The sequence below is a fragment of the Phoca vitulina genome, unplaced genomic scaffold (genome assembly GCF_004348235.1).
Source record: "Phoca vitulina isolate PV1807 unplaced genomic scaffold, GSC_HSeal_1.0 scaffold10, whole genome shotgun sequence".
In the NCBI taxonomy this organism is placed as follows: domain Eukaryota; kingdom Metazoa; phylum Chordata; class Mammalia; order Carnivora; family Phocidae; genus Phoca; species Phoca vitulina.
This window is the reverse complement of record NW_022589713.1, coordinates 21,688,269-21,711,161: the sequence shown is the minus strand read 5'-3', so window position 1 is coordinate 21,711,161 and position 22,893 is coordinate 21,688,269. Positions and strand designations below refer to the sequence as shown.

General features: G+C 48.4%; 1 protein-coding gene across 1 annotated transcript in view; it reads left to right on the top strand.

Annotated features, from left to right (window-relative positions):
- Positions 1 to 22,893, top strand: part of EPHB1 (EPH receptor B1) — a 414,361-nt gene that overhangs the window by 150,144 nt on the left and 241,324 nt on the right. Inside the window, exon 3 of the mRNA XM_032408651.1 lies at positions 3,362 to 4,043. Within this exon, the coding sequence (XP_032264542.1) occupies positions 3,362 to 4,043 (682 nt within the window). The remainder of the gene's footprint in view (positions 1 to 3,361; positions 4,044 to 22,893) is intronic.

Here is a 22,893-nt window from a genome sequence, read left to right as displayed (position 1 = left end):
AAGGAATGAGAAGGGCATCCCCGGCTCAGTGGATAGGTCAAACAAGGGCCTAAAGTTGCAATGGGCATGCTTTTTGTGGATAATAGAGACCAAGCTGGCATTGTTGGGGTGTTGAGGTGTAGGCTGGACCAGAAAACAAAGAGGTTTTTTTAAAGATGTATTTATTCATTTTAGAGAGAGAGAGAAAGAGAGAGTGCATGGGGGGAAGGGCAAAGGGAGAGGGAGAGAGAGAGAATCTCCAGCAGATCCCCACTGAGCACAGAGCCTGACTCAGGGCCTGATCTCACCCTGAGATCAGGACCTGATCTGAAATCAAGAGTCAGACACTTAACCAACTGAGCCACCCAGGCGCCCCAAAGAGGTTTTTTTAAAAAGCTAGATTGAAGTATTAGTTACATGTCATAAAATTTATTCATTTGCATTGTACAGTTCAATAATTTTTAGTAAGTTTACAGAATTGTGTAGTTATCCCCACAATCCCATTTTAGAACATTTCCATCACCTCCAAAAAAGATTCTTCATGCCCATTTGCAGTTACTGCCCATTCCCATCTCCAGTGCCAGGGAAGTACTAATACTTTTCTAGCTATAGATTTGCCTTTTCTGGACAGTTCATGTATATGGAATTACGCAATATATGGTCTAATATAGCATAGTGTTTTAGAGGTTTATCCATATTGTTGCATGTATCAGTACTTCATTCTTTTTTATTTCTGAATAGTATTCCATTGTCTGGCCACATCACATTTTATTTAGGTGTTTACTGGTTGATGGACATTAACAAGGCTCTTAGGTGCCATATTGGAGTCTGGTTGAGAGCTCCAAGAATGGAGGACTAAAGTCAGATTGGTGTGCATTATGAATCTTAGTCCACAAATAAACATGCACAAGAAAAATTCTGGACCTTATTTTCTTGTAGTCAAATTATTTCAGACTCTGAGCACTCCCTGTCCCACGAGTTGATGAGAATTTCAGTCTCGGGTAATAGTTCTTTCCACCACACTTGTGCAAAGCTCCCAGAGGTCCAACTCAGACCAAATCGGAGAAGGCTGCTACATTGTCCATAGGCCCATGATCTTCTGAGGCCCAGCCACCTCCAGATGTCCTGAGCATGCATAAAATTCTGGAGGTGGTGGTGGCAGAAGGTAATAATTGTTCATACCTATCTTTACATATATAAAAGAATATCTGAGGCTTGATCTTAGAAGTGAATGGCTGAGTCAAAGGGTGTGTGCAGTTATAATTTTGATAAATAAAAACCAAAATTTTTATAGAAGCTGTATCAATTTGCCCTTCATCTAGCTATGTATCAGAGTGCTTATTTTCCACACCTTCTCCAACACAGTGTATTATCAAACTTCTGCCCGACCAAAAAAAAAAGAAGTATCACAATGTAGTTAATTACCATTTTGGTTATATTGAATAATGTTCAATATCTTTTCATATGTTTATAAGCTATATCTATCTCTTTTTTAGTGAGCAGTTTGTTAATATCCCTTGCCTATTTTTGTATCTTATTATTGATATATAGATTATCTTTATATTATTAGGGGAAATTAATACTTTATCCATGATAAGCTTATACATAGTTCCTTCCCAGCATGTTTCCGTTGTTTTTTTTTTTCCTTTTGATTTTACTTCTGGCCATTTTGTTATGCCACTTAAAAAAATTGTATGGAGTTGAATTGATCAATCTGTTCATTTGTGGCTTCTGAGTTTCATGTCATAATTACTGTACATAAATTGTCTCCATGGTTTCTTTTAGTAAATGTTATTTCAAAGTGGCCATGGAAGGGAGAAAGTTCTGAAAATTTGAACTAAAACCACTGTCAGCAACTTCTCCCTAATATATTTGCTTCTGGTTCCAAAAACCCAGGCAAGCAGAAGGTAACTTTAACAAACACATTTAAATAGAACAAAACACAATCTTTAAGAAGGAATAAAAAATGGTTCGTTGACATCTAGAGAATCAATAAGAAATTAAGCAAAGTCCAGGTGAGGTTTGGCAGTGTGCAAGGATCTGGAAGGAACTCACCCAGGACTCCAGGCTGGGGAAGGGACCTTCCTGGGGGACTGGCAGCGGTGGGGGGAGAAGGGCCTTGGATGGACTGCTACTCAGGTGCTTCGGGGGCAGGGCCCAGGCAGCAGGAGTGGCCATGAGGTCACTCTACAGGGCTGGGTGGGCAGGGACAGCTCTCCATGTGCCCATTTTTTCCTCCACACCATGCCTGGTCTTCAGATGCTCTGGCATAAGCTTGAAAGACAGCCTAGCCCTCCTAATTCTGTACAAGCGGCTCCTGCCGCTGAGTGGCTTGGTTAAGGAAGCCGTGCCTTTAAGGACCTCCTGCCCCTTATTACCTGTTACTGAAATAAGTTAGTAGGAGCATTTCTTTGGCCATTCAAAGCACTTCTTCCTATCTCCTCTCTATCCTGTCTCCTCTTATGGTCATGTGACCATGGGCAAATTGCATATCTTTTCATCTGTAAATTGGGGGTGACAGTATCCAGTTTTCAATGTTGTAGGGAAGATGGAGAGACAGCATTTAATAAACACCATGTTTCTCTTCTCCTTCCTGCCTAGAGGGCTGCTAAAAATGAGTTTTCTTTTCCAATGCGAAGCATGCTGTCTCTCCCCTGCCAAGAAGCCCTCCTTCCTCCCTGTGTGATATCCTCCAGCATTTCCTTCCATTGGGTCCCTGCTAGCAGTTTGCACACAATGAAGCTTGATTTGCTTCCTTAAGGATCTCACTTAGTAGCCCCTACTCCTACAAGTTTTCTGGTCTAGCTCTTTCAAAGGGATTGATGTTATAAAACAAAAGTTTATGAGAATCTCAGTTTGTTGAGAAATTCTGAAAAGCCTTATATTCTTATGCTTTTCATGACTCTAAAGGAGCTTCACCACAGTAAAGGCAATGAGGTTCTGAACTGAAGATTTCCAGGGTGAGGAGTGTCCTGTAGTCAGACCCCTAATCCACGGGGGTGGCTGTGGGGAGGAGAGGCCATGGCACTGAGGTCTCAAGTCCCTGCTGTTGCCTAGGGTGGGAAGATGCTGGTTGTCCCTGTGGACGTAATGAGCCATAGTCACAGCAGCAGTGCTGTTGGTTGGATGAAGGAAGGCTTTCTAGAGGGAAATCTATTATATTTCAGGGGGGCCAGCAGAGAAATCTTTGAAGTCTGCTTATGAGGAGGTCTTTAAAAGCAAGTTAGGGTTGGGGTGTTCCTGTCTTAGGTCAAGCAGCGGGGCTGGTGAGTTCGTAAGGCCCCCTCCAGCACCAGGCTTCTCTGCTCTGCCTCTCTTCTTGGTCTTCTTACTCTCTCTTTCGTGTTTTTGCATGTGTGCACCCGTGGTCTGCCTGGTTCAGTGGGAGGAAGTCAGTGGCTACGATGAAAACCTGAACACCATCCGCACCTATCAGGTGTGCAACGTCTTCGAGCCCAACCAAAACAACTGGCTCCTCACCACCTTCATCAACCGGCGGGGGGCTCACCGCATCTACACGGAGATGCGCTTCACTGTGAGAGACTGCAGCAGCCTCCCCAATGTCCCAGGCTCCTGTAAGGAGACCTTCAACTTGTACTACTATGAGACTGACTCAGTTATTGCCACCAAGAAGTCGGCCTTCTGGTCTGAGGCCCCCTACCTCAAAGTAGACACCATTGCTGCAGATGAGAGCTTCTCCCAGGTGGACTTCGGGGGAAGGCTGATGAAGGTCAATACAGAAGTCAGGAGCTTTGGGCCTCTGACGCGGAATGGTTTTTACCTCGCTTTCCAGGATTATGGAGCCTGTATGTCTCTCCTTTCTGTTCGTGTCTTCTTCAAGAAGTGTCCCAGCATTGTGCAGAATTTTGCAGTGTTTCCAGAGACCATGACGGGGGCAGAGAGTACATCTCTGGTGATTGCTCGGGGGACATGCATCCCCAATGCAGAGGAAGTAGACGTGCCCATCAAACTCTACTGCAACGGGGATGGAGAGTGGATGGTGCCCATTGGGCGCTGCACCTGCAAGCCTGGCTATGAGGCTGAGAACAGTGTGGCCTGCAAGGGTAAGTCCTATGGCCTCATAAGGCCTCCCCTTCCTGGGGCAGGGCCTGATCTGCGAATTTTCCCCATCTCCCGCTCTGGGTCACAAAGAAACAGAAGCACCTGATGGCTTATTATAAAGGTCCAGGGAACCTACATCCCCAGTGCAAGGCATGATGATTTTTCAGTTGTGTCCAACCAGAATGCCAGTGTTCATGGTGAGGGAAGAGATAGGGAGAATTCCAAATGGTAGATAAGAACTTAATAACCACTCAGTTATATTTAGTTATGGGCCACAGACATTCATATTCTCTCTCACATGTGTACGTGAGCTCTCTCCCCCTTCCTCCTGCCCTCCCTCCCCTAGACACATACACACCCCTGTGTCGTGTTAAGTCCCATGCACTGAGGCATGCAGGATTGGGGTTGTCATGGACAGTTCACTCAAGGGTAGTTGAGAAGTGACTGGATGTGGAAAATATTTTAGGTCATTTCAGTTCAGCTCCCCCACTACCCAACTTGGTCCTGGACCCATGGAGCTCGTAAACTCGAAGTTCTATGCTTACCTATCTTGCTCCCGGGGCTCAATGCCAAGTCCTGGGGCAGGGATGGGGCCTAGCTTTCACGTGTCCTGGCAGGAGATGCACTACCAGAAATGGGGGAAGGTGGTACAAGCTATTGTATGACCTTTGCTTGAATGATACAGAGTGGTGCAGTTGGGGAGTGTCAGGGAGCTATGTGCTCACATGGGCTCCCCTTGGTCCAGGAGAGCACATGTCCAATACATGGTAATAAATGAGCTGAACTGGCTGGAGATTCTTCTCCGAGAGTGAATAGGAGGATCTAGAGAGCCCACGGTTCATTTCTTTAGTAAGTTCATGGAAGCTGAACACAGGTAGGGGGTGTCCAGAGTTGGGGAAAAGAAGAATGCTTTCTTTTATGAAATTTTGCCTGTGGCAGTCAAACCTTCAGAGTCACATAGACCCAGAAATGACCACCTTGACCCTCGCTCATCATTTAGGTTGCTCCAGACCTTTGGGGGACAAGTTGTAGTTCGAGCTGTATTAGTCCTTGCCTGTCTCCTTTCCCACTTCCTCTGCTCCCCAAATGCCTGCAGCCAGGCACCAGGCACCGGATTGCTAATGCCCATCAGTTCCGCAGTCCTTTGGACTCAGCTAATTGCCTGGGCTGGGGCACTAATACAGCCTTTCTGAAGCCTGCTGAGAGCGGAGAGTTAGGCCTTTGTGTTTTTATTGGATTTCTTGGTTATGGTACCCGTGATGGATGGTGTGGAAACAGAGGGGAGAGAGTGCCAGATCAAGTGATGAATCAAGGCAGACAGTTTTAAAACCGGCCTTGCCTGGCCCCAAAGCGCTCCTCTTTGTCCCCTTGGTTGGGGGTGGGGCAGGAGGTGCCCTCTTGGGCATTTCTCAGTGTCTGAGTGGGGACCTGGGCACTAGGCTGAGTTCTTAAAGGTGCAGGTGCCACAGCTGCCAGGCGCGCTTGCAATAGCGCTGGTGATTTCTCCAGGCTTCAGAGGTCTGCCATGCTGCACTTGCTGGCTGCGGCCCTCTCCGTGTTCTCATTATTTCCTGAGCAGAATGGCAGGATCCAGAGCAAGCACTGATTGGTTCTGATTTAATTGCGACTCCGGGAACAGGCTCTCATTTCTTTGGGCGAATTGGAACTTTTCTCTTTTGGGGGGTTCTGCTGTCCATGCTGCTTGTCAGTCACATCCTGTGGTTGTTGTGGGAGGGCCTATGGAGACAAATATGTAAATCCAAATGGTTTTTTTCCATTCTCCACACCCAGCTCCAACCCCCTTCTGACTGTTGGTGGACATTCCTCATCTAGAGTTATTATGAACCTGGCTTGATTTCACTGATTGCTTATTGCAAACACATTGGAGGCTGGAGGAAATGAGGAGACCACACACAGTCACTTTGCCATTTTACAGGCACAGACAGGCCACATTTTGGTGGCAACTCCGAGAGTGGAGAGTGGCAAGGCTGGTGGCATCATGGGTCTTGCAGCCCAGCCTGGCTGAGCTTAGTGCCCTAGAAGGGCAGAGAAGCGCCTTTGTTTTTCTGTCTCAAGAACTTTAAGATGCATCCTCCAAATCTTAGCCATTGGCTCTGCTGGCAATCTGGCTTTGATGGCTGAGCCAGAGCTTCCTTCCCAGGCCTTAGCAGGCTGCCCCAGGGAGGTGAAGAGGCCTTGGCCACTGACGGTGATCTTGGGAGGACTCTGCACCCTTTGGAGGGAGATGGGCAGTGCAGGTGGAAGGATTTGTGACTGGTCCCTGTGATGTGTCTCCAAGCAAGGGGACCCCACCCATTTTGGGGGCTCATGCTAGCTGTCAGGTGGGCACTATGTAGCCCTTCACAGGCGTGTGGGGTGGCTTGCTTAGTATAGCCAGTTTTCATGAGGCCAGCAGTGTGGAGAATGGGGGATGCCAGAGAATTGTGGGTGAGCCTCCATCAGTGGTCCTGGTAGGACTGGAGAAGGAAGGCAAGCTCCTCTCCCCCAACACAGCCCCGAGAATGAATGCCCTGGAATCTGGCTGGGCAAAGCCTGGATGGTCCTGGGCTTCACACAATTATGTTGACCTAATAGATTTTTCTTTTCCGGAAATTTGAATTGGGCCTTTTCGCCTGTGTCAGATCTATAGAATATCCTTTCTATTATTTTTTGGCAAGACAGATTTTCAACATGGACAGGAACTTTTTCTGACTTTCACTTTGCATCTGCTAAAGCCTCTCCTGTCAGAGTCATGGGGACCAGTCGCTCAGTTGTGCGGAAACACCCAGAGACCAATTAGGCAGCCCAGCCAGTGAAGAGTGGTCCTGACCTAGAGCTGCTCCTGTTCTGAAGAGGGTAGTGGCGAGAGGGGGGGCAGGCAGAGAAAGCTGTGGGGGGGAGCTTACACATTAGGATGTGCAGCAAGCGGCAGATGCACTTTCTAGAGGGTTCCATGACCCTAGGCCTCTGCCAGACTCATCCTTTTTGCTCACACAGGTTGGGCCGATCAGGCAGAATCGTAGTAACCTGCTGACCCAGCCAGTGACTCTGACCCCATCTATGAAATTGTTAATTACTAGGAAAATGGTCCATCTGCCCCAACTTCAAGCCTTATGCTCATAGTCTAGTGGATTAATGAGCAATCATGGCTTCCACCTGCCCCATACCTTCCCTACTCAGGTTGATGACTATGTTGATTTTCTGTGTGGGTTCCTGCAGTCTGTCCCTCCCTGGGGCCAGGGACACTGAGAGCCGGTGCTCGGCAAGCTCTCTCTGTGCTGTGGAGCCTGAAATATCGCACTAGTTGAAGCGGGTGTTGGGGAGGATGGCTGGGCTGAGACTGACAGTTGCTAGGGGGAACCTGGCATGGAAAGGCATCTTAGCTGTCTGTTAGAAGCTTCGGTGCTACAGTGTCCCATTTAGTTGCCCAGGGATGGGTCTCAGGTGCTAAGACAGCCTCTGGCAGCCAGATCCTAGCTGGAGCATGGGGCTTGATTCTGTTTCTGCCCCCGAGTGCTCCTTGAGGGCCTGGCTTTCCCTCCCAGGCATAGTCCCTGGAGCTTCCAAAAGGAACTGCCTCATTAGCCTGCCTTTCCAGCCACATTCAGGACTCAGGGAACAACAGTGCCTTCCATGACCTTCCCTGTCATCCTTCCTTATTCCTGCTCCAGGAGGAATAGGCCACCGGGCTCACCACTGTTGAGGGCACACACTGACCCATGGGGCCCAGGCCTTCGTTGTTAGTGCTGTCACTTGAGGGGGGTGCAGGGAGATGAAAGGGGAAGGGGGTGCATCCAGGTGGAAGAGGCCTAAACTAGAGACAGGAGCTGGTTTTAGGCCTGGCTCTGCTGTGAGCTTCTGGTGGCTTTTAGGTAAGTCCTTTCCTATGATAGCCTCGTCTTTTTTGCCTGCTTCTCAGGGTGTGTGAAAATCAAGTGGGCAATGGATATGAGAATGCTCTGGAAGCCCACATAATGCCATGTCATTGCCCTTAAGCCCAAAAACACACCATCTGACTCTGGCTTCTAAGAGAATAAGATTCTGGAAGGAAGGTGGCATGTGGAATCCCCACTCAGAGACACAGGTCAGCAGGACACCTGAACATTCAGTCATCCCCTGCCTGCACCTCTGCAGGCCCAGCTCCATGACTGTCCGGCAGTGACCAGGCATCAGCACATATGTGTGATCCACGGTCCCTCAACAAGTCAGTGAGTCAGGCAACACACATTTGGAAGGTGTGGCTCATGCAGCCTGCCTTAAAGCAGGTGGGGTAGGCAGGTGGTCTTTGTGAGCTGAAGGTCTGAGAAGACTCCCAGAGCCTGAGAGAGGATGATGGTCATCTGAAGCAGTGATTCTTCATCCCAGGATGAGAATGAGAACCCACAGGAAAGGCTTTATAAAATGACATCCCCAGATGACCCCTTCTGAGATGTAAGTGGAGGCCAGGCCAAGAACCCCAGATATAAGCTCTAGACCAGAACCATCTGTATTGCTGGAGTAGAGGAGAAGGGGGTTTGGGAGAGGTCCCTGAAGGCATCTTGGGCCTGTGGAATTTGCGGAAAGGGCGCACCTGAAGGGATGTAGAAGGCGTCTGGGAAGAGGGACCGCAGGAGTGGGCTGGAGGCGGGGCGGACTGAGCACAAGGCCAGCAGGGAGTAGAGCATCATTGCACCTGGAGTAGGGGCTGGGAAGGCTGTGTAGGGCCCTGACACCCTGAGCTGCTAGGAAGCCTGCAGAGGAGAGAGGGACAGAAAGCTGAGGGATGACTGTCTAGCGGTTACAGAAAGGAACAGCTTTCCCTGCAGCTGGCCAGGACCAGCTGGGTCACTCAAGACTGTCCTGGGAACAAACATCAGGGGTGCCACTGCTGTCGTCAAGGGCACGGTCAAACCTGCAGGACTCCTATGCCCCGCTCAGGGCCTGCTGGTCAGGGTTGGGGCTGAGGATCCATGTTCCAGAACCAGGAATCCACATGGCTTTTCCAGGGGGCTCAGAGGTCAGCTGAGACCATTCCAACTCCGGATGTTAGTGGGGCCTTGACAACCTCTAGGGGAGACCAGAGCAGTTCTTGGCGCATCCATGTCTCTCCTACTCCCCCCCCCCACCAGTTCGTGTCAAAGCCCTGAGATAGGGCCTGAAACCTCGTTGGCACTGTCCTGCGCGGCCCTTCTAGGCGATCCTCAGGCCAGCCACTTCCCTGCCACCGACCCAGAGGCCTCCTCTCCTTCCCCCCCAGCTTCTGCACTCCCCTCTCTCCAAATAGAGACTTTTTTCCTTGGTAATTTTCCACCTGCATGTAAATTCCTTCATGCCTGGAAACCCAAGGGACATTTTGAACCTTTCAACAGTTTCGGCGCCTTTGTCAACTTGAGTGGCTGAGATGAGCCAATTTATAAGCCTGGGGGAGTTGAGATGAAAAATCTGCAGGATTTGAAGGTGGAGAAAAATGTGTCTAATTTAGCTCCCCTTGGAAAAAAGTTGCTGGGGCCAATTCCGTCTCCCTTGGGGTTGCTCATCCCAGCTTTGGGTTGCCACTGCATCCTCATCCTGGGTGCTGAAAGAGAAGGTGGGGTCCCAAGGGGAATTTGTGTGTGTGCGTGTGTGTGTGTGTGTGTGTTCGTGCGTGTGTGCGCGTGCATGTGCATGTGTTCACTGAGCTGACAGCTGCATCCAGGGCACTGGGGAAACCCGTCCGCTCGCTCTAGCCCATCAGCTGTTGGCTGGGAGTGAAAGGAAGCCTGCACTAGACAGCTTCCTCTCAAGCCCCAGGGAGACCAGCTCTGCTCAGGACTCGGGAGGCCAGGGTCATTAACACTGAAGCCTTGTAAGATGAGCTTCATAATAGGATTTCCCAACAGGCTACTTCATTTAGAAGTCTCTCGGGCTTCCTCTGCTCCCTACGGTGGCCCTGCCCAGCGCCCTCCAAAGAGGAATCCCGTGTAATTGGCTGGATGTAATGGGCTGTGACACCGGCATGAGCAACAGCAAACAGAGCTGGAAGGATGCCCCACGGCCTCACCGACTCCAGTGTATGGGGTGTGAGCACTCGGTCCCCGACCCTGGTGGCAGTAGAGCATGGCAAGGGGGGGAAAGAGGCGGAGCATTGGGTTCCAAGTCCCGTTGTGCTCTGCACTGCCCCTCTGCCTTTGAAAGACAGGCGTAGAAGCACCCCAGTTCCACTAGTGTTGACCAAACAGTTGTGATTCTCCCAGGTCGGTGCTGGAGTGACTGAGATTGATTTGGCAGGGTTCCGTGCCTGCGAGCTGCCCTAGGTGGGAGTCCATGACTTAATAAATGTGTGCTATCAAAGATGTCGACAGAGACACCATGTGGTCCTTACTCAAAGGCTGTGGGTAGTGGAAATGTCACTGGGCTAGCAGTCCTGTTAGGGCTACTTACAGCACCTTCATTGGCCCATGAAGAACTAGAGAGTCTGAAACTACCCAGGCTGGGTGGGCTTGTGGGATGCTGAGAGACCATCTATTCTGACTACCACATTATCCATAGAGAGAGGGTGGCCAGGGAGCGTTTGTGGGTACCAGTCTAGTTAATGTCAGAGCAGGGATCAGAACCCCTGGTCTGGGGACGCCACTGTCTACCTCTGCATCCCAGACTGGATTTTGTTGAAATTAACCATCCTTCAACACACAACATGTATCTTCAGGACTATCAGACTTCTCAGCTGTTCTCTCATGGATTCTCTCCCTTGTGTCTGTGCTGTCCCTTGTTTTTTCTTGGGTTGGGCTCTTGGCGCCATGTTCTGTGGCTATACATTTCTGCACTGTGTATATAGCACAGAGCTCCACATTGACTATCACTATCTTCTTTTTAACCTCTCTGGGTGTAGTACTGTCTCTCCAGATGCTGTGACATGTTGGTCTGCTTGTGAGGCCATCCAGAGGGTGCACAGGTTCTCAGGGTGGGGGGCAACCCCAAGCTCCCGGGGAAGGATGAGGTCTAAGGCTTTGTGCTTATGGAAAAAGGCAGAGGGCAGGTGGCGGGGCTGGAAACTAGAGGCCCAGTTGTGGCTCTCTAATGGGCATCAAGGACCAGCACGGGCCCCCAGGGCTGAATCCCAGTTTAGGCAGGGCGGTGGTCAGACTTACCCCCTTTGCTTCTTGTCCCCATCTCTCTCTGGAGCTGGGCAGTCCCTGCCTTAGCACAAACATCCACACAAACTCCCTTGCCTGGGTGAGGAATCACTACATTTGATTTTGAAGCATGAAGATGAAAATCATACTGAATTTGAGTGGGGTCCTCCAGTTCTGGGCACCAAGGAGCTCTGATGGTCTAAATTCTTTTTCCACTGGCCTTTGGCCATTGACAAGCTGTGTTGTCAGTGCCCTAATGCTCCTGGGTCTCATTTCTCCCTGAAGGCACTGGGGGAAGAAGACTGAGAAGAGTCAGCTCAGGGCAGTTGCCAACAGAGAAGGGATGCATCCCAGATACAGGTAAACCACCAGAAGCAAACCTTAGTTTGCCAAGAGCAGTTTGACAGGACCAGTGAGAGAGGGGCACTCTTGGCCTTTTCCTAGGGGAGGGGGTCTCTTCCTGTAGAGGTCCTATCTGCACTCTCCTTGCTGGCGGAACTAAGAGCTTGAGTATTAGTTACCTTATGGGGCAGCTGAGCCTTTTGTTTCAAGAGCCAGCTAATGAGGGCAAGGCAGGCAAATCCTGGGGAGATGTGGCTTCGTATAGAGGAATATGTCTGGGTTGGCTCTGGTCTCCATGACAGAGAGCATCCGGCTTCCTGTGTGCCCTCCCAGCCTGCTATGGAATGAGTCTGTGCAGCTGCAGACATGCTGGACTCACCATGCGTGTGCACGCTCATGCATGTGCATGCCAAGTGCTCATGGCCAGGGGTTCAGGAGGAAATCATCTCGGCCACATCAGTCCCTGGAGAGGTTGGTGAGGGTAAGGAGGCACTGTGGGGAGTCTCAGGAGGCTTTTTGGAATCACAGGACAGACATTCAGGGCCAGGGAGGGCCAAACCCATCCCTAACAGGTTTTCATTGAGGGTAGGGCCCAGGTCAAAGGAAGAGCTGGACAAGGAAACAGGTCCTTTGGTTTCTGGCTTGTCCTTGGCTTCTGTCTGGAAGAGCACACCAACCCTAAGGGCACACACTCTTAGTGGGAGCTGGACTTACCTGGTCTTTGGATATGACCCTTGGGGACCTGCTCTGCTCACATCCTTGCAGGCCTGGGCAGTTCTGGCCTTCCATTCCTCAGTCAAGCTGGATTCCACGTGTGCGTTCATGTGGCTTGAGTGGTACCTATGCTCATTCTTTCTTTAGGTACTTACTGGGCAGCTACTGATGCCAGGCCCTTTATGCTTCTATACTCAGATTGAGCAGTTTTACTTCTAAGAATTTGCTACATTCTTAGTTCTTGGAAAGTGCTTGCAATATCCAGAGGGCAAGGGAGCCATAAGGTGCTCTGTGGCCCTGGTGGGACCCAGTGGAGGATAGCCCCTCCCAGCTAGGTAAGACCTCTAAGGACAGTGAGTCCAGCCCACCAGGTTACACTTTGCTTTCCCACAGTGGTCCCCCAGCCTGCTTTTCAACACCTCCAGTGATGGGACACTTGGACTTCCTGAGGCAGCCTGGTTCATCGGAACCCTTCTTCCTAGCATTGAATCAGGGGCCCACTGATCCAGTCCCTGGGGTGGAACTTCTGTGCAAATCTCTCTTCCACCAAGTTACCCTTTGTTGTTATTTTAAAATGTTTTGGGGGCACCTGGGTGGCCCAGTCGGTTAAGCATCCGACTCTTGATTTCAGCTCAGGTCATGATCTCAGGGTCCTAGGATCGAACCCTGTGTGGGGCTCCCCACTCAGGGGGGAGTCTGCTTAAGATTCTCCCTCTCCCTCTACCCCTCCCTGCTCATGCTTTCTCTCTCTGTCTCTCCCTCTATCTCAAAAAAAAAAAAAGTGTTTTGAACAGGTGGTACTTATGAAAAGAAAGTTTCCCTCCCACTCTGGTCCTCACTAGGGTCCCTCGCTGTTCCAGTTTCTGATATTCTCTTGCAGAGAAGATGTGTGCATTTGCACACCCAGAATATGGATCTGTCTTTTTCCCACTTGCATAGGGCCATATTACACAGGGCTTTCCCCTTAGTCCCCCCACGCCTTTCTTACTTAACAATGAAGGTTAATAGTAGCTTGGCTGTGTTACAAAGAAATTTGCCTCTTTTTAAAAAATGATTCTGTAGGATTTTATTGAATGGGTGGGCCTTTTTGGTCCTTCACTTATATACATTTAGGTTGCTTCCTGTTTTTTTTGTTATTTATTTCTAAACAATGTTTCAACAAACATCTTTGCATTTATCTTTGTACTTGTGTGCAAGCCTGTCTGTGAGTCAAATTCACTAATTAATTTATTCAATGAATATTTATTGAGGACTTTCTATGTGCCAAGCACTTTTCTAAGAACTAAGGATGCAGGAAATTCTTAGAAGAAAAATTGCTGAATCAGAGTATATAAATTTTTAATTTTGATAGATATTCCCAAATTGTCCTCCAAAAAAATATGTTTTCTACCAATTTTGCTACCTCCAATGGTGTAAGGGAGCTCCTATTCCCCACACTTTTGCCAAGAGAATAAAATGTCTGCCATTTTTATCTTTGCCAATCTGATAGATGAAAACTGACCTCCCACTGTGGTTTCAATTTACATTTGTCTTGCTATGAGGGGCATTGACCATGGCAAAGTTCCATGCGTTGCCCCGTTCAGGACTTGACAAGTGTGCCCATTTAACACATCATTAAATCGGGTGAGTTTGCTTGTTGCAGACCGTTTGGAGTTTGCTTCTTCCATGCATGACATGGTCTACACTTCACTTTCCTCTGTCCCATTCCCTCCTGCAGGGCATCCTGCCTTTTATCTGCTCTTTGCCCACCTATAGCATCAGGCTATTTCGGCGCATGCCACTCATCCATGTTGGCGTTTCTCAGTCACTGGCAGGTGACTGGTCTGCAGATGAGACAGGGCAGGTGCAGATGCTGGTGCTCAAGGGCCAGCCCCTTCTCCCGGTCCAGTCCCAGGAAAGCCAGCCAGCCTGGTTTGATGGGAAATACACCTTGCTTTTCCCATCCTTCTTCTCCTGCCTGGAGCCAGTTCTGGGCTCCCTGCTTACCCTTTACAGCCCTGCTCTGCCCCACACATCTCTCACCTCTCACCCTTTGACCCAGATCCCCTACCCCACATCCTTCCCTTCAATTCTTCCAGCTTACCTCTGGGGCCTCGAGCTTCTTCACACCCTGGTGGCTCCCCCTCAGCTGCCCGTTCCTAAATCACCAGCACGCAGCCCTCACCTGCCTCAGCTTCCTCTTCATTTCTCCTGCACCACCCTGCCCTCAACAGAGCTTCCCAGCAGCCTCAGTCTGGCCCCTGACCAGGCACCTGTGCTTCAGGCCACAGCTCAGCCCTCCCCCAGCCCTGCTTCTGCCAGCGGGCCTGGTCTTAGCCCTGGGCAGCTGCTTACTGCCTCTTCTCTCTGTGGCTTTTGTCTTCCAGCTCTGCGGGTTTTCTTTCTCTCTGAGGCCACGGACTTCCTTCCTCCCTTCCTTGTCAGTCCCTCTCTCCCCTCTTCCTTGCTCCCCTCCCTTCCTCTGTGCTCCTCTCCCCTCCCCGCCCCTTCCTGTTCCCTACCCCACTTCCTTCCTCACTACTTTTCTGTTAAAATAAATATATTTGGGTTAAAAAAAAAAGTTAACCTAAAGAAGAAGAATAATACATTAAAAAACCTGGTGCATAGATATGGCCCAAACCAGTAAGGATGATATGCAAATGACTGATGTTTGAAAAGAATGCTAACTTGCCCTGGGCACTTGGGCTAAGGAAGCAGCTTACACCCTCTTCAGGGCAGTCCCTCAGTTCATCATGGTGAGGGCTATAACATGGGTATGGAGCAAGCCTTTCAGGATTAGCTTCCAGCTTGCACTGAACCACTAATACAGCGTGGCTATCTTTTGCAGAGCACTCACTATGTACCAGATGCTCTGCCTCATTCTTTTCCTGCATTCTCTCTTAAATCCTTACAATAGCCCTATGAGGTACATATGATTATCAACCTCATTTTTCAGTTGAAGATACTGAGGCACAAAGAAGCTAAGTAACTTTGCCAAGGTCATATAGCGTAAGGACTCTGGGGCCGGTTGATAACTGCTGGTCTCTACTCCCCCTCTACACACCACCCCCCAAGCTGGAGAAGAGCAAGAGTCCTTAGGGGCAGACCTGTGATTTGTGGTAAGGTTTGGGGCTTCAGTATCCCATTTGGGCTGAGATATAATCCTTTACTGAGGGACCCAAGGAAAAGTCATTGGTTTGATGTGTGTTTCCTGTTGGCTAGGGATGAGCCAGGAGGTCCACGGAGGGACTGTGCTTGAAGTGGGAACCCCTCTGCCTCCATCTTCAATCTCAGTCTCCTTCTCCCCAAGCTCCTCACGGGCAGGGCCGTACCTGCTGTGTCTCTGCATTCCAAATGCCCGCTCTGTGCCATCTGTTAAATGAGAACAAAACAAAATGCATTGAAAACAAAATTTGTGGAAGCAGGGTGAGAGCCGAGGAGGGAGAGAAGCTTTGCATGAGGATGTGTAAGGAAACATCCAGCAGCACTGAGTAGCGTAAGCTCCGAAGAAACCAGGCAGGAGCCAGGTGGCATGAGCTTGTAGAAGTGATGATGGCAGAGCCAGATGGAGGAAGTAACCAGTGATGGCAGAGGCCTTGTCTGTCTGTTGTCCAATATAGTGACACGCTGTGCACACACACGCCCAGAACAAAATCAACAGAATGGCCGCAAGCCCATACGTCGTGAAACCCTTTCACTAAAAGTTGGTGATAACGCCGCAGTTTGACAGAGGACATAAGGTCAGTGCAACGTGTGTATTTCAAGTGGAAAATGACAATCTGCTCTTTGCACAAGATGGATAGAGCTTCTCATTGAAATTGTATGGAATATGCAACAACTCTGCCAAATCATGAACTTGGCAAAATTTTGCCTGTTCTGGGAATTAGGCGATTTGAGGGTTTCTGTTTGGTTTTTGGGTCTGTCCCACACATGCCTGCATTGATCTGAATGTGAAGGTCCTTGGGACATGGGACTTTTCTTTCCCTGCTCGTTCTGTTTGTCTACCCCTCTGCATCTTTGGCCAAGTTGGTCTCCCTATTTTCTTTTCCTCCATTTATTCTATTCTCTTGTCTGTCTTCTCTCTGGACTTGATTCAAAAAGGAAGAAAAGAGAAACACATTTCATTGGTAGAAGTTTAATGAATGGATAGTTATTTCCATTCACTGTTTTTATTTTTTCCCTAGGAACCTGTTTAGATGCAAATTGCAATAAAAACGAGTTCTTTCATTTAGTAAAATACAGGAAATCAATGTTTATCATTGAAATCAATTGCAGATATTACAAGAGTGATTTTTATCACCAAAATTATTAATATATAATCACACATGTTGATAATGAGATCATTCATTAAAAAGAACAATAACTTTTTTTTAAAGATGTCTTTGTAGAATGCCCTGCTTCTCTGTACTCATTTCTTTACTTTTCTAGAACATATTCTGCTTTTTTTTTTTCAGCTTCTTCAACCCCATTCTTGATTATTTTCCCCTTTTGAGAATTCTCTCAAGCTCCTTTTTTTCCCCTAACATCTTTTAAATCTTTTAATCCAGATACCAGTTAAAAACCAGCATCCAGAGCTGTTGATTGTTGAATTTAACTTTCCCAGTCAGGGTGAGTGATTCAGTCTTTGGGGTTGATGATGTGCCTCCCCCTTTGTGGGTACCTCTGCCCACTCACCTAAGAATTTCCTCTAATGGAAACTCAAGTGAGGAGTTTGGGCCTGACAGCACCAAAGTGAGCAGCAGATCCCCCTTCCCTCTCGGACTTTCTGCAGCCCTGGGGGCAATGGCTTCGCTACCCAGAGAAGGTAGCCCATCAGTACACAAGCCAACTAGGCAGCCATATACCCACTTCCTAAGGACCCAGGAGGAGGAGGCAGAGGTCCCTGCCCCTGAACATCCAATGGGTTGAGGGCCTCCATCCCCTCCCTACCCTGGCTTCCCCCAGGGGCAGGGCCTTTTCAGGCCTTTCCCCACAGACTCCTTTCCTGCCCAGAGCTGTGTGCCGGCCCCTCCTTCTAGGCCACAAAGAGCTCTGTAGACAGACATTGTGTGCTGTTTGCCAACACGGGGGCCCAGGGACACAGAGGGGGTGAGGGAGAAGCCATCTGCTCTCTCCTTTCACACAGACCTTTGCTTTCTCCCTTTCACTCCCCTCGTTCTCTGTCTTTGAACGTGCATACAAAAATAAAAAAAGCAGTTGCTAATTAGAGCAAGAGAAGGAGAGTGAGCCTGGAAGGGGGTGCAGCAGAGAGGCATCCCCTGTGCAAATCAGCCCGCTGGTAAGAGCCAGCCGGGGAAGGGTGGGGGGTGCTGAGGGGGCCTTCGGAGGGATATTTTGACAGAATAAGCAACAAAGCTGCTTCTTTGGAATGGCAGAGGGGCGTTGTCTTAACTTCTCATCGTAGAAGGGGAGGAAATAAGAAATGACAGAGTTTCTTGTAAACTCTCACTGCTGGTGTCCACCGACCTTTGCTCTTATATTTTCACTCCCTCAATAGCCCTGTAAACAATAGTCGTTATCGGGGGGACATTTAAGTCTGTCCTTTTATGGGTAATTTTTGTTCTGGCTGATAGCTAGTGGGAAATCACTGGCTTGGCTTCCCAGGCAGAGCTGGCTGAGGGGGACCTTCCCCAGGCAGGAGCAGCTGAGTCATCAGGAAGCCTGAGCTGGGCAATAGACCCCGACAAATCAAGACTTTCTGTCAGGGCTTTTTCCCCCTCTACTCTTTCCTATTCTTTCCTATTCTTCACCAGGTGATTTCTTTGCCCAGCCCCGTGTTGTTAAATTGGCCAGGAGCAGCCCCGATGTGTGTGTGCTGAAGTGTGTGGCTGAGGGATGCCCCAGCCCTGACCTCTGTGAATCCACCCCATGCTCATGGAAGGTTCTGGACACCACAGCAGCCAGGGCCAGGGCCATCTGCCTAGCAGTTGTGCCATGGCTTAGAAAGGACCCTTCCCATCTTCTTTCAGCCAGGCTCACTCTGAAGGTCTGGAGGTCCCCGGGAGGACTGCCTCTGGAGAGCCAGGTGACCAGGTGACTAGGCCTCTATAGAGATGCAGTTTTTCCAGGCAGAAGCTCAGGGATGGATGACACAGATAAGGAAAGATTTTGATGTCAGTACCCCACGCATTGAAAGAATGAGGTGATTTTCGGATTTCTTGTGAAGGTGAACAAATGCAAACGGGAACATAGAAGCCTCATCATGATATGCATTGCTATTAACTCACCAGGAAGGAGGAAAGAAAAGGACATACTCCTGGAAAAAAGGATTATCATTAGTTCATTCTCCTCCACGGGCTGTTTAAGGTGATGGCTACCTGTGAGAACACAGAGCGACCTCTCTGGAACTGCTGGGAAAATCCCCTGACTCTGGGATGAGACCCCAAATTAACTTTTCGGGGGTCCATATTCAGGGCACCTGTCTCTGGCACACAGGGGTACTTCCCAGGAAGCTCAGCACAGCCCGCCTCAGCCCTGCCCAAGGACCCCCCTCCCCCCCCCCCCCCCCCCCCCCCCCCCCCCCCGGGGAAACAAGGGCACGAGTCTATGCACTGCAATGAAGGTGGGCTGGCCAAGCTGTTGAGAAGACAGCCATGGATGGGGCGTTGTTCAGAGTCTGCAGCAGGAAAGCTTGGGTTGTTCCATCCTGGCTTTGTGTTTGTTAGCAGGGTGGCTGCTCTGGGCCTCAGTATTGCTCTGCATTAACTGGTTGTTTAAGACTGGGCTCAAGCTCGCTGTGAGGCCTCCATGAGAATCTGCCTGTGTGGAGCTCAGCAAAGACCTTGCCACATTGCAAGGATTCAAAAATGGATGTCGATATTGCTAGCATTTTTGTTACTAAATAAGTCAGAGGATAATTTTCTGTTTGGTGCTGGTTCCCTTGAGACATAGAAGAACTGTGGGAAGAATGTGGTAAATGTACAGAGATCCAGTAAATATTAAGAAGGTTTAGATAACATGATCTGGCTCATGGGTCCATAAAATATTTTAACGTGGAGTCATTGACGATAGTGAAAGCCACCCATTTAGTCATAAATGGATGTGAGTTTGTTCAGTTTGTCGTTGCAAGGTTAAATTCTTTATTAAGATTCTTTTTTTTTTTTTAATTTTTTGTGACTTTAAATTTCATTTAAAAAATTGTCTCACAGAGGGGCACCTGGATGGCTCCGTCGGTTAAGCGTCTGACTCTTGGTTTTGGCTCAGGTCATGATCTCAGGGTCGTGAGATGGAGCCCTGAGTTGGGCTCTGTGCTCAGCGGGGAGTCTGCTTGAAGATTCTCTCCCTTGGCCCCTCACCCACTCTCTCCCTCTCTCTTAAATAAATAATAATGAATAAATCTTTTAAAAAATTGTCATACGGAAAATTTGACTTATTTTGGGAGAAAGTTTTATGAACTTTAATGCATGCACAGATGTGTGTAACCACCCTGAAAATCAGAATACAGAAGAGCTGCCTTGTGATGTTGCTTTCTAGTCACTGTCTCCTCCTATCCCCAGCCCTGCTACCAGTGGTCTAGTCTCCATCCCCTTGTATCTATCGTCTTTGTACATGGAGCGATATAGTAAACCTTTGAGATTGGCTTCTTTCACTTAGCGTAATGCCTGTGAGATTCATGTAAGCCGTTGTTTATATCACTAGTTTGTTGCTTTTTATTGTTGAGTAGTATTCCATCCTATGGAGGCACCGTAGTTTGTTTATCCATGCACCTGTCAAAAATCATTTGGATTGTTTCCAATTTTTTGGTAATCATGAATAGAGTTGCTATAAACATTCGTGGACAGGGTTTGTGTAGACATACATTTTCATTTCTCTAGGTCAGATACCCAAGAGAGGGATGGCTGGGTCATGCAGAAATTGTGTGCTTAATTGTCAGATGGATCGTCAGAGTGGCTGTTCCATTTTGCATTACCACAGTTTTCTGCATCTTTTGCAGCACTTGGTATGATCAGTATTTATTATTTTAGCCATTCTGTTAGGTGTGTCTTGGTATCTCAGGATGGTTTTTATTTGTGTTTCTCTAGTGAATAATGATGTTAAATATCTTTCATGCGCTTATTTGCCATTTGTTTATCCTCCTTGGTGAAGTGTCTATTCAAGATGTTTGTCCAAGTTTTAATTAGGTTGTTTGTTTTCTTAACTATTGGTGGTCGAGATTTCTTTATATATTTTGGATATGTCTTTTTGTTGACTATGCGAATATATAGTTTGCAAATATTTTCTTCCATTCTGTAACTTGTCTCTTCTTTCTCTTAACAGTGTCTTTCACAAAGCGAACATTTTCAGTTTTGATGAAATCCAATTTATCCATTAAATGTTTTTTTATTGAAGGCTTTGTTTTCCTAGAGCAGTTTTAGATTCATAGCAAGATGGGGGGGAAGGTACCAAGATTTCCCACGTGTCCCTGCCCACACACATGCATGGCCTTCCCCATTTCAACATCCCCACCAGAGGGGGACACTGATCACCATCAGTGAACCTACACTGCTGCTTCATAATCCCCCAGAGTCCATAGTTCACATTAGGGTTCACTCTTGGTGTGGTACTTTCTTCTGTGAATTTGGACAAGTGTATAATGACATGTATCCACCATTGTGGTATCATGTAGAGTAGTTTCACTGCCCTAAAAGTCCTCTGTGCTCCACCCATGCATCCCTCCCTCTCCCTTAACCCCTGGCAACCACTCATCTTTTTACTGTCTCCATAGTTTTGGCTTCTCCAGAATGTTATACAGGTACATACAGTATGTAGCCTTTTCGGATTGGCTTCTTTCACTTAGTAATATGCATTTAAGGTTCCCTCATGTCTCTTTGTGGCTTGACAGCTCATTTCTTTTAAAAGCTGAATAATACTCCATTGTCTAGAGAATTTATTCTTTTTTTTTCAGCGTTTCCAACCAATTATTTCTTCGATTGATCCAGGTTTAGGGATCATACTTTTGGTGTCATGTCCAGTAAAGTAATTCCTTGTCTAACCCCAGGTCACAGAGGTTTTCTCCTAATGTTAATTTTCTAAAAGTTTTATACTTCTATGTTTTACATGCATGCCTGTGATCCATTTTGACTCAGCTTTTGTTTAAGGTATGAGGTTCAGATTGAGGTTCATTTTTTATAATTTTGCCTTTGGTGTCCAGTTGTTCCAACACCAGAGAGCTGTAGGGATAGCTCTTTCACTTCGTCCAAGCCTCTACTTGAATATTACTGTCTCAGTGATCCCTGACCTGACCACCCCACTCACGGTGTGGGCTACCTTACTAACAGCCCTCCCACCTCCTTTACCTTGCATTATTTTTCTCCATAGCACCTATCACCTCTGACATAGTGTACAGCATACTTATTGATTTTGTGCACGATCTGCCTCTCCCCACCAGAATGCAGGCTGCATGAGGGGAGGGATATTTGAGCGTGTGTATGTGGTGGGGTGGGGGTGGGGGGGACGTTGCTTGTGAACGGATGCGTCCTGAGTTGGTAAGTGCAAGGTGCACGAGGAGGCTAGGGCCGCCTAGGACACATGGCTGCAGAAGGAGAAGGCGCAGGCCTCCCCGTCTCACATGTTCATCAGGCCAAACAGGTTTGTCAAAGTTAACACTCAGCTCTGAGCTCTTCTCTCATCCACCCGCCCACCATATTGTTTGAGACAAATAAGAACTTAAGCAATTAAACCATTTTCCCTCTCAGTCTTAAAGTATTTGTCCCTCGAAACTTAAGCTTTATCCCTTTTTCACCCTGATACTCCTTGAAAGAAAGAAAGTGCGCTAATGCCCTGGGAAAATTATCTTAAATTCTAATCAGCCCTCACTCCTGGGTGTTAGGAGCGACTCAGAGATGAGGTGGTTGGCAAGGCAGGGGGCACGCAGGGAAAGCTGTTTAGGCGACAAAGTCAGCTAGAATGGAGGCTTTCAACTGGCTAATAGTGCTTCAGTTCCAGCAAGGAGGCTTAACTTATCAAGTGGGAGGCCCAGGGAATCTGAGAAGCAAACAGTGCCAAGATGTGGAGAGACCCAAAGAAAGGAGAGCAGATGAAAGAAACTGGGGTGCAGAGTTGAGTGGCTTCCCGTCCCCCTCAGTGGAGCCCTTGTCTTTATTTTGTCCCTACCCCGAGTTCCAGCATCACTCTGCCCCAGGCTTCTCCAGTAGCAGGTGGAGTGGGTGCATGCCCTTGTGTCTCCCTGGGGTCTGCTCTAGAATATCTTTACCGGGTAGCCTGGGGGCAACAGTGTGATTGGCTGGGTGGGGAGGGGGCTGCTGGGCACTCGAAGCCTGCATTTCCACAGCAAGCACACTGTTCTTAAAGTGAATGTTAATTTGGAGTTGAGGGGGTTGAGAATGGGGAGGGCACTAGAGGGAAGGGGTTGGGAGGGCTGCCACTGTGTCTGGCAAGATCTGGCTGGTGAGGGTTGGCGAGAAACATTTACAGAAGGAGCTGGTCCTTTCCCTTCCCTGCTGCAGAGGAACCAGCCCCCTAAATACCACCCACCTCCTGCCCTGAACTGGTCCCCTACAGGTCCAGTGGGTCCTGGCAGACAGCCCTCTGTTCAGCTAGTCCTGCTCTTTGATGTTCTCGGAACAGCTAAGGTTCCTGGTCTGTTTGGAATCTGGTCACATACCATGTTTGTTCCCAGAAAAGCAAACCCATGTTGTCTCCAATTTCTGTCTCATTTCTACCACTGGACAGACCGAGTTGGCTAATTTTCCCTTTTGATAAATTTGCTTCAGTTCAGTGGGAGGAG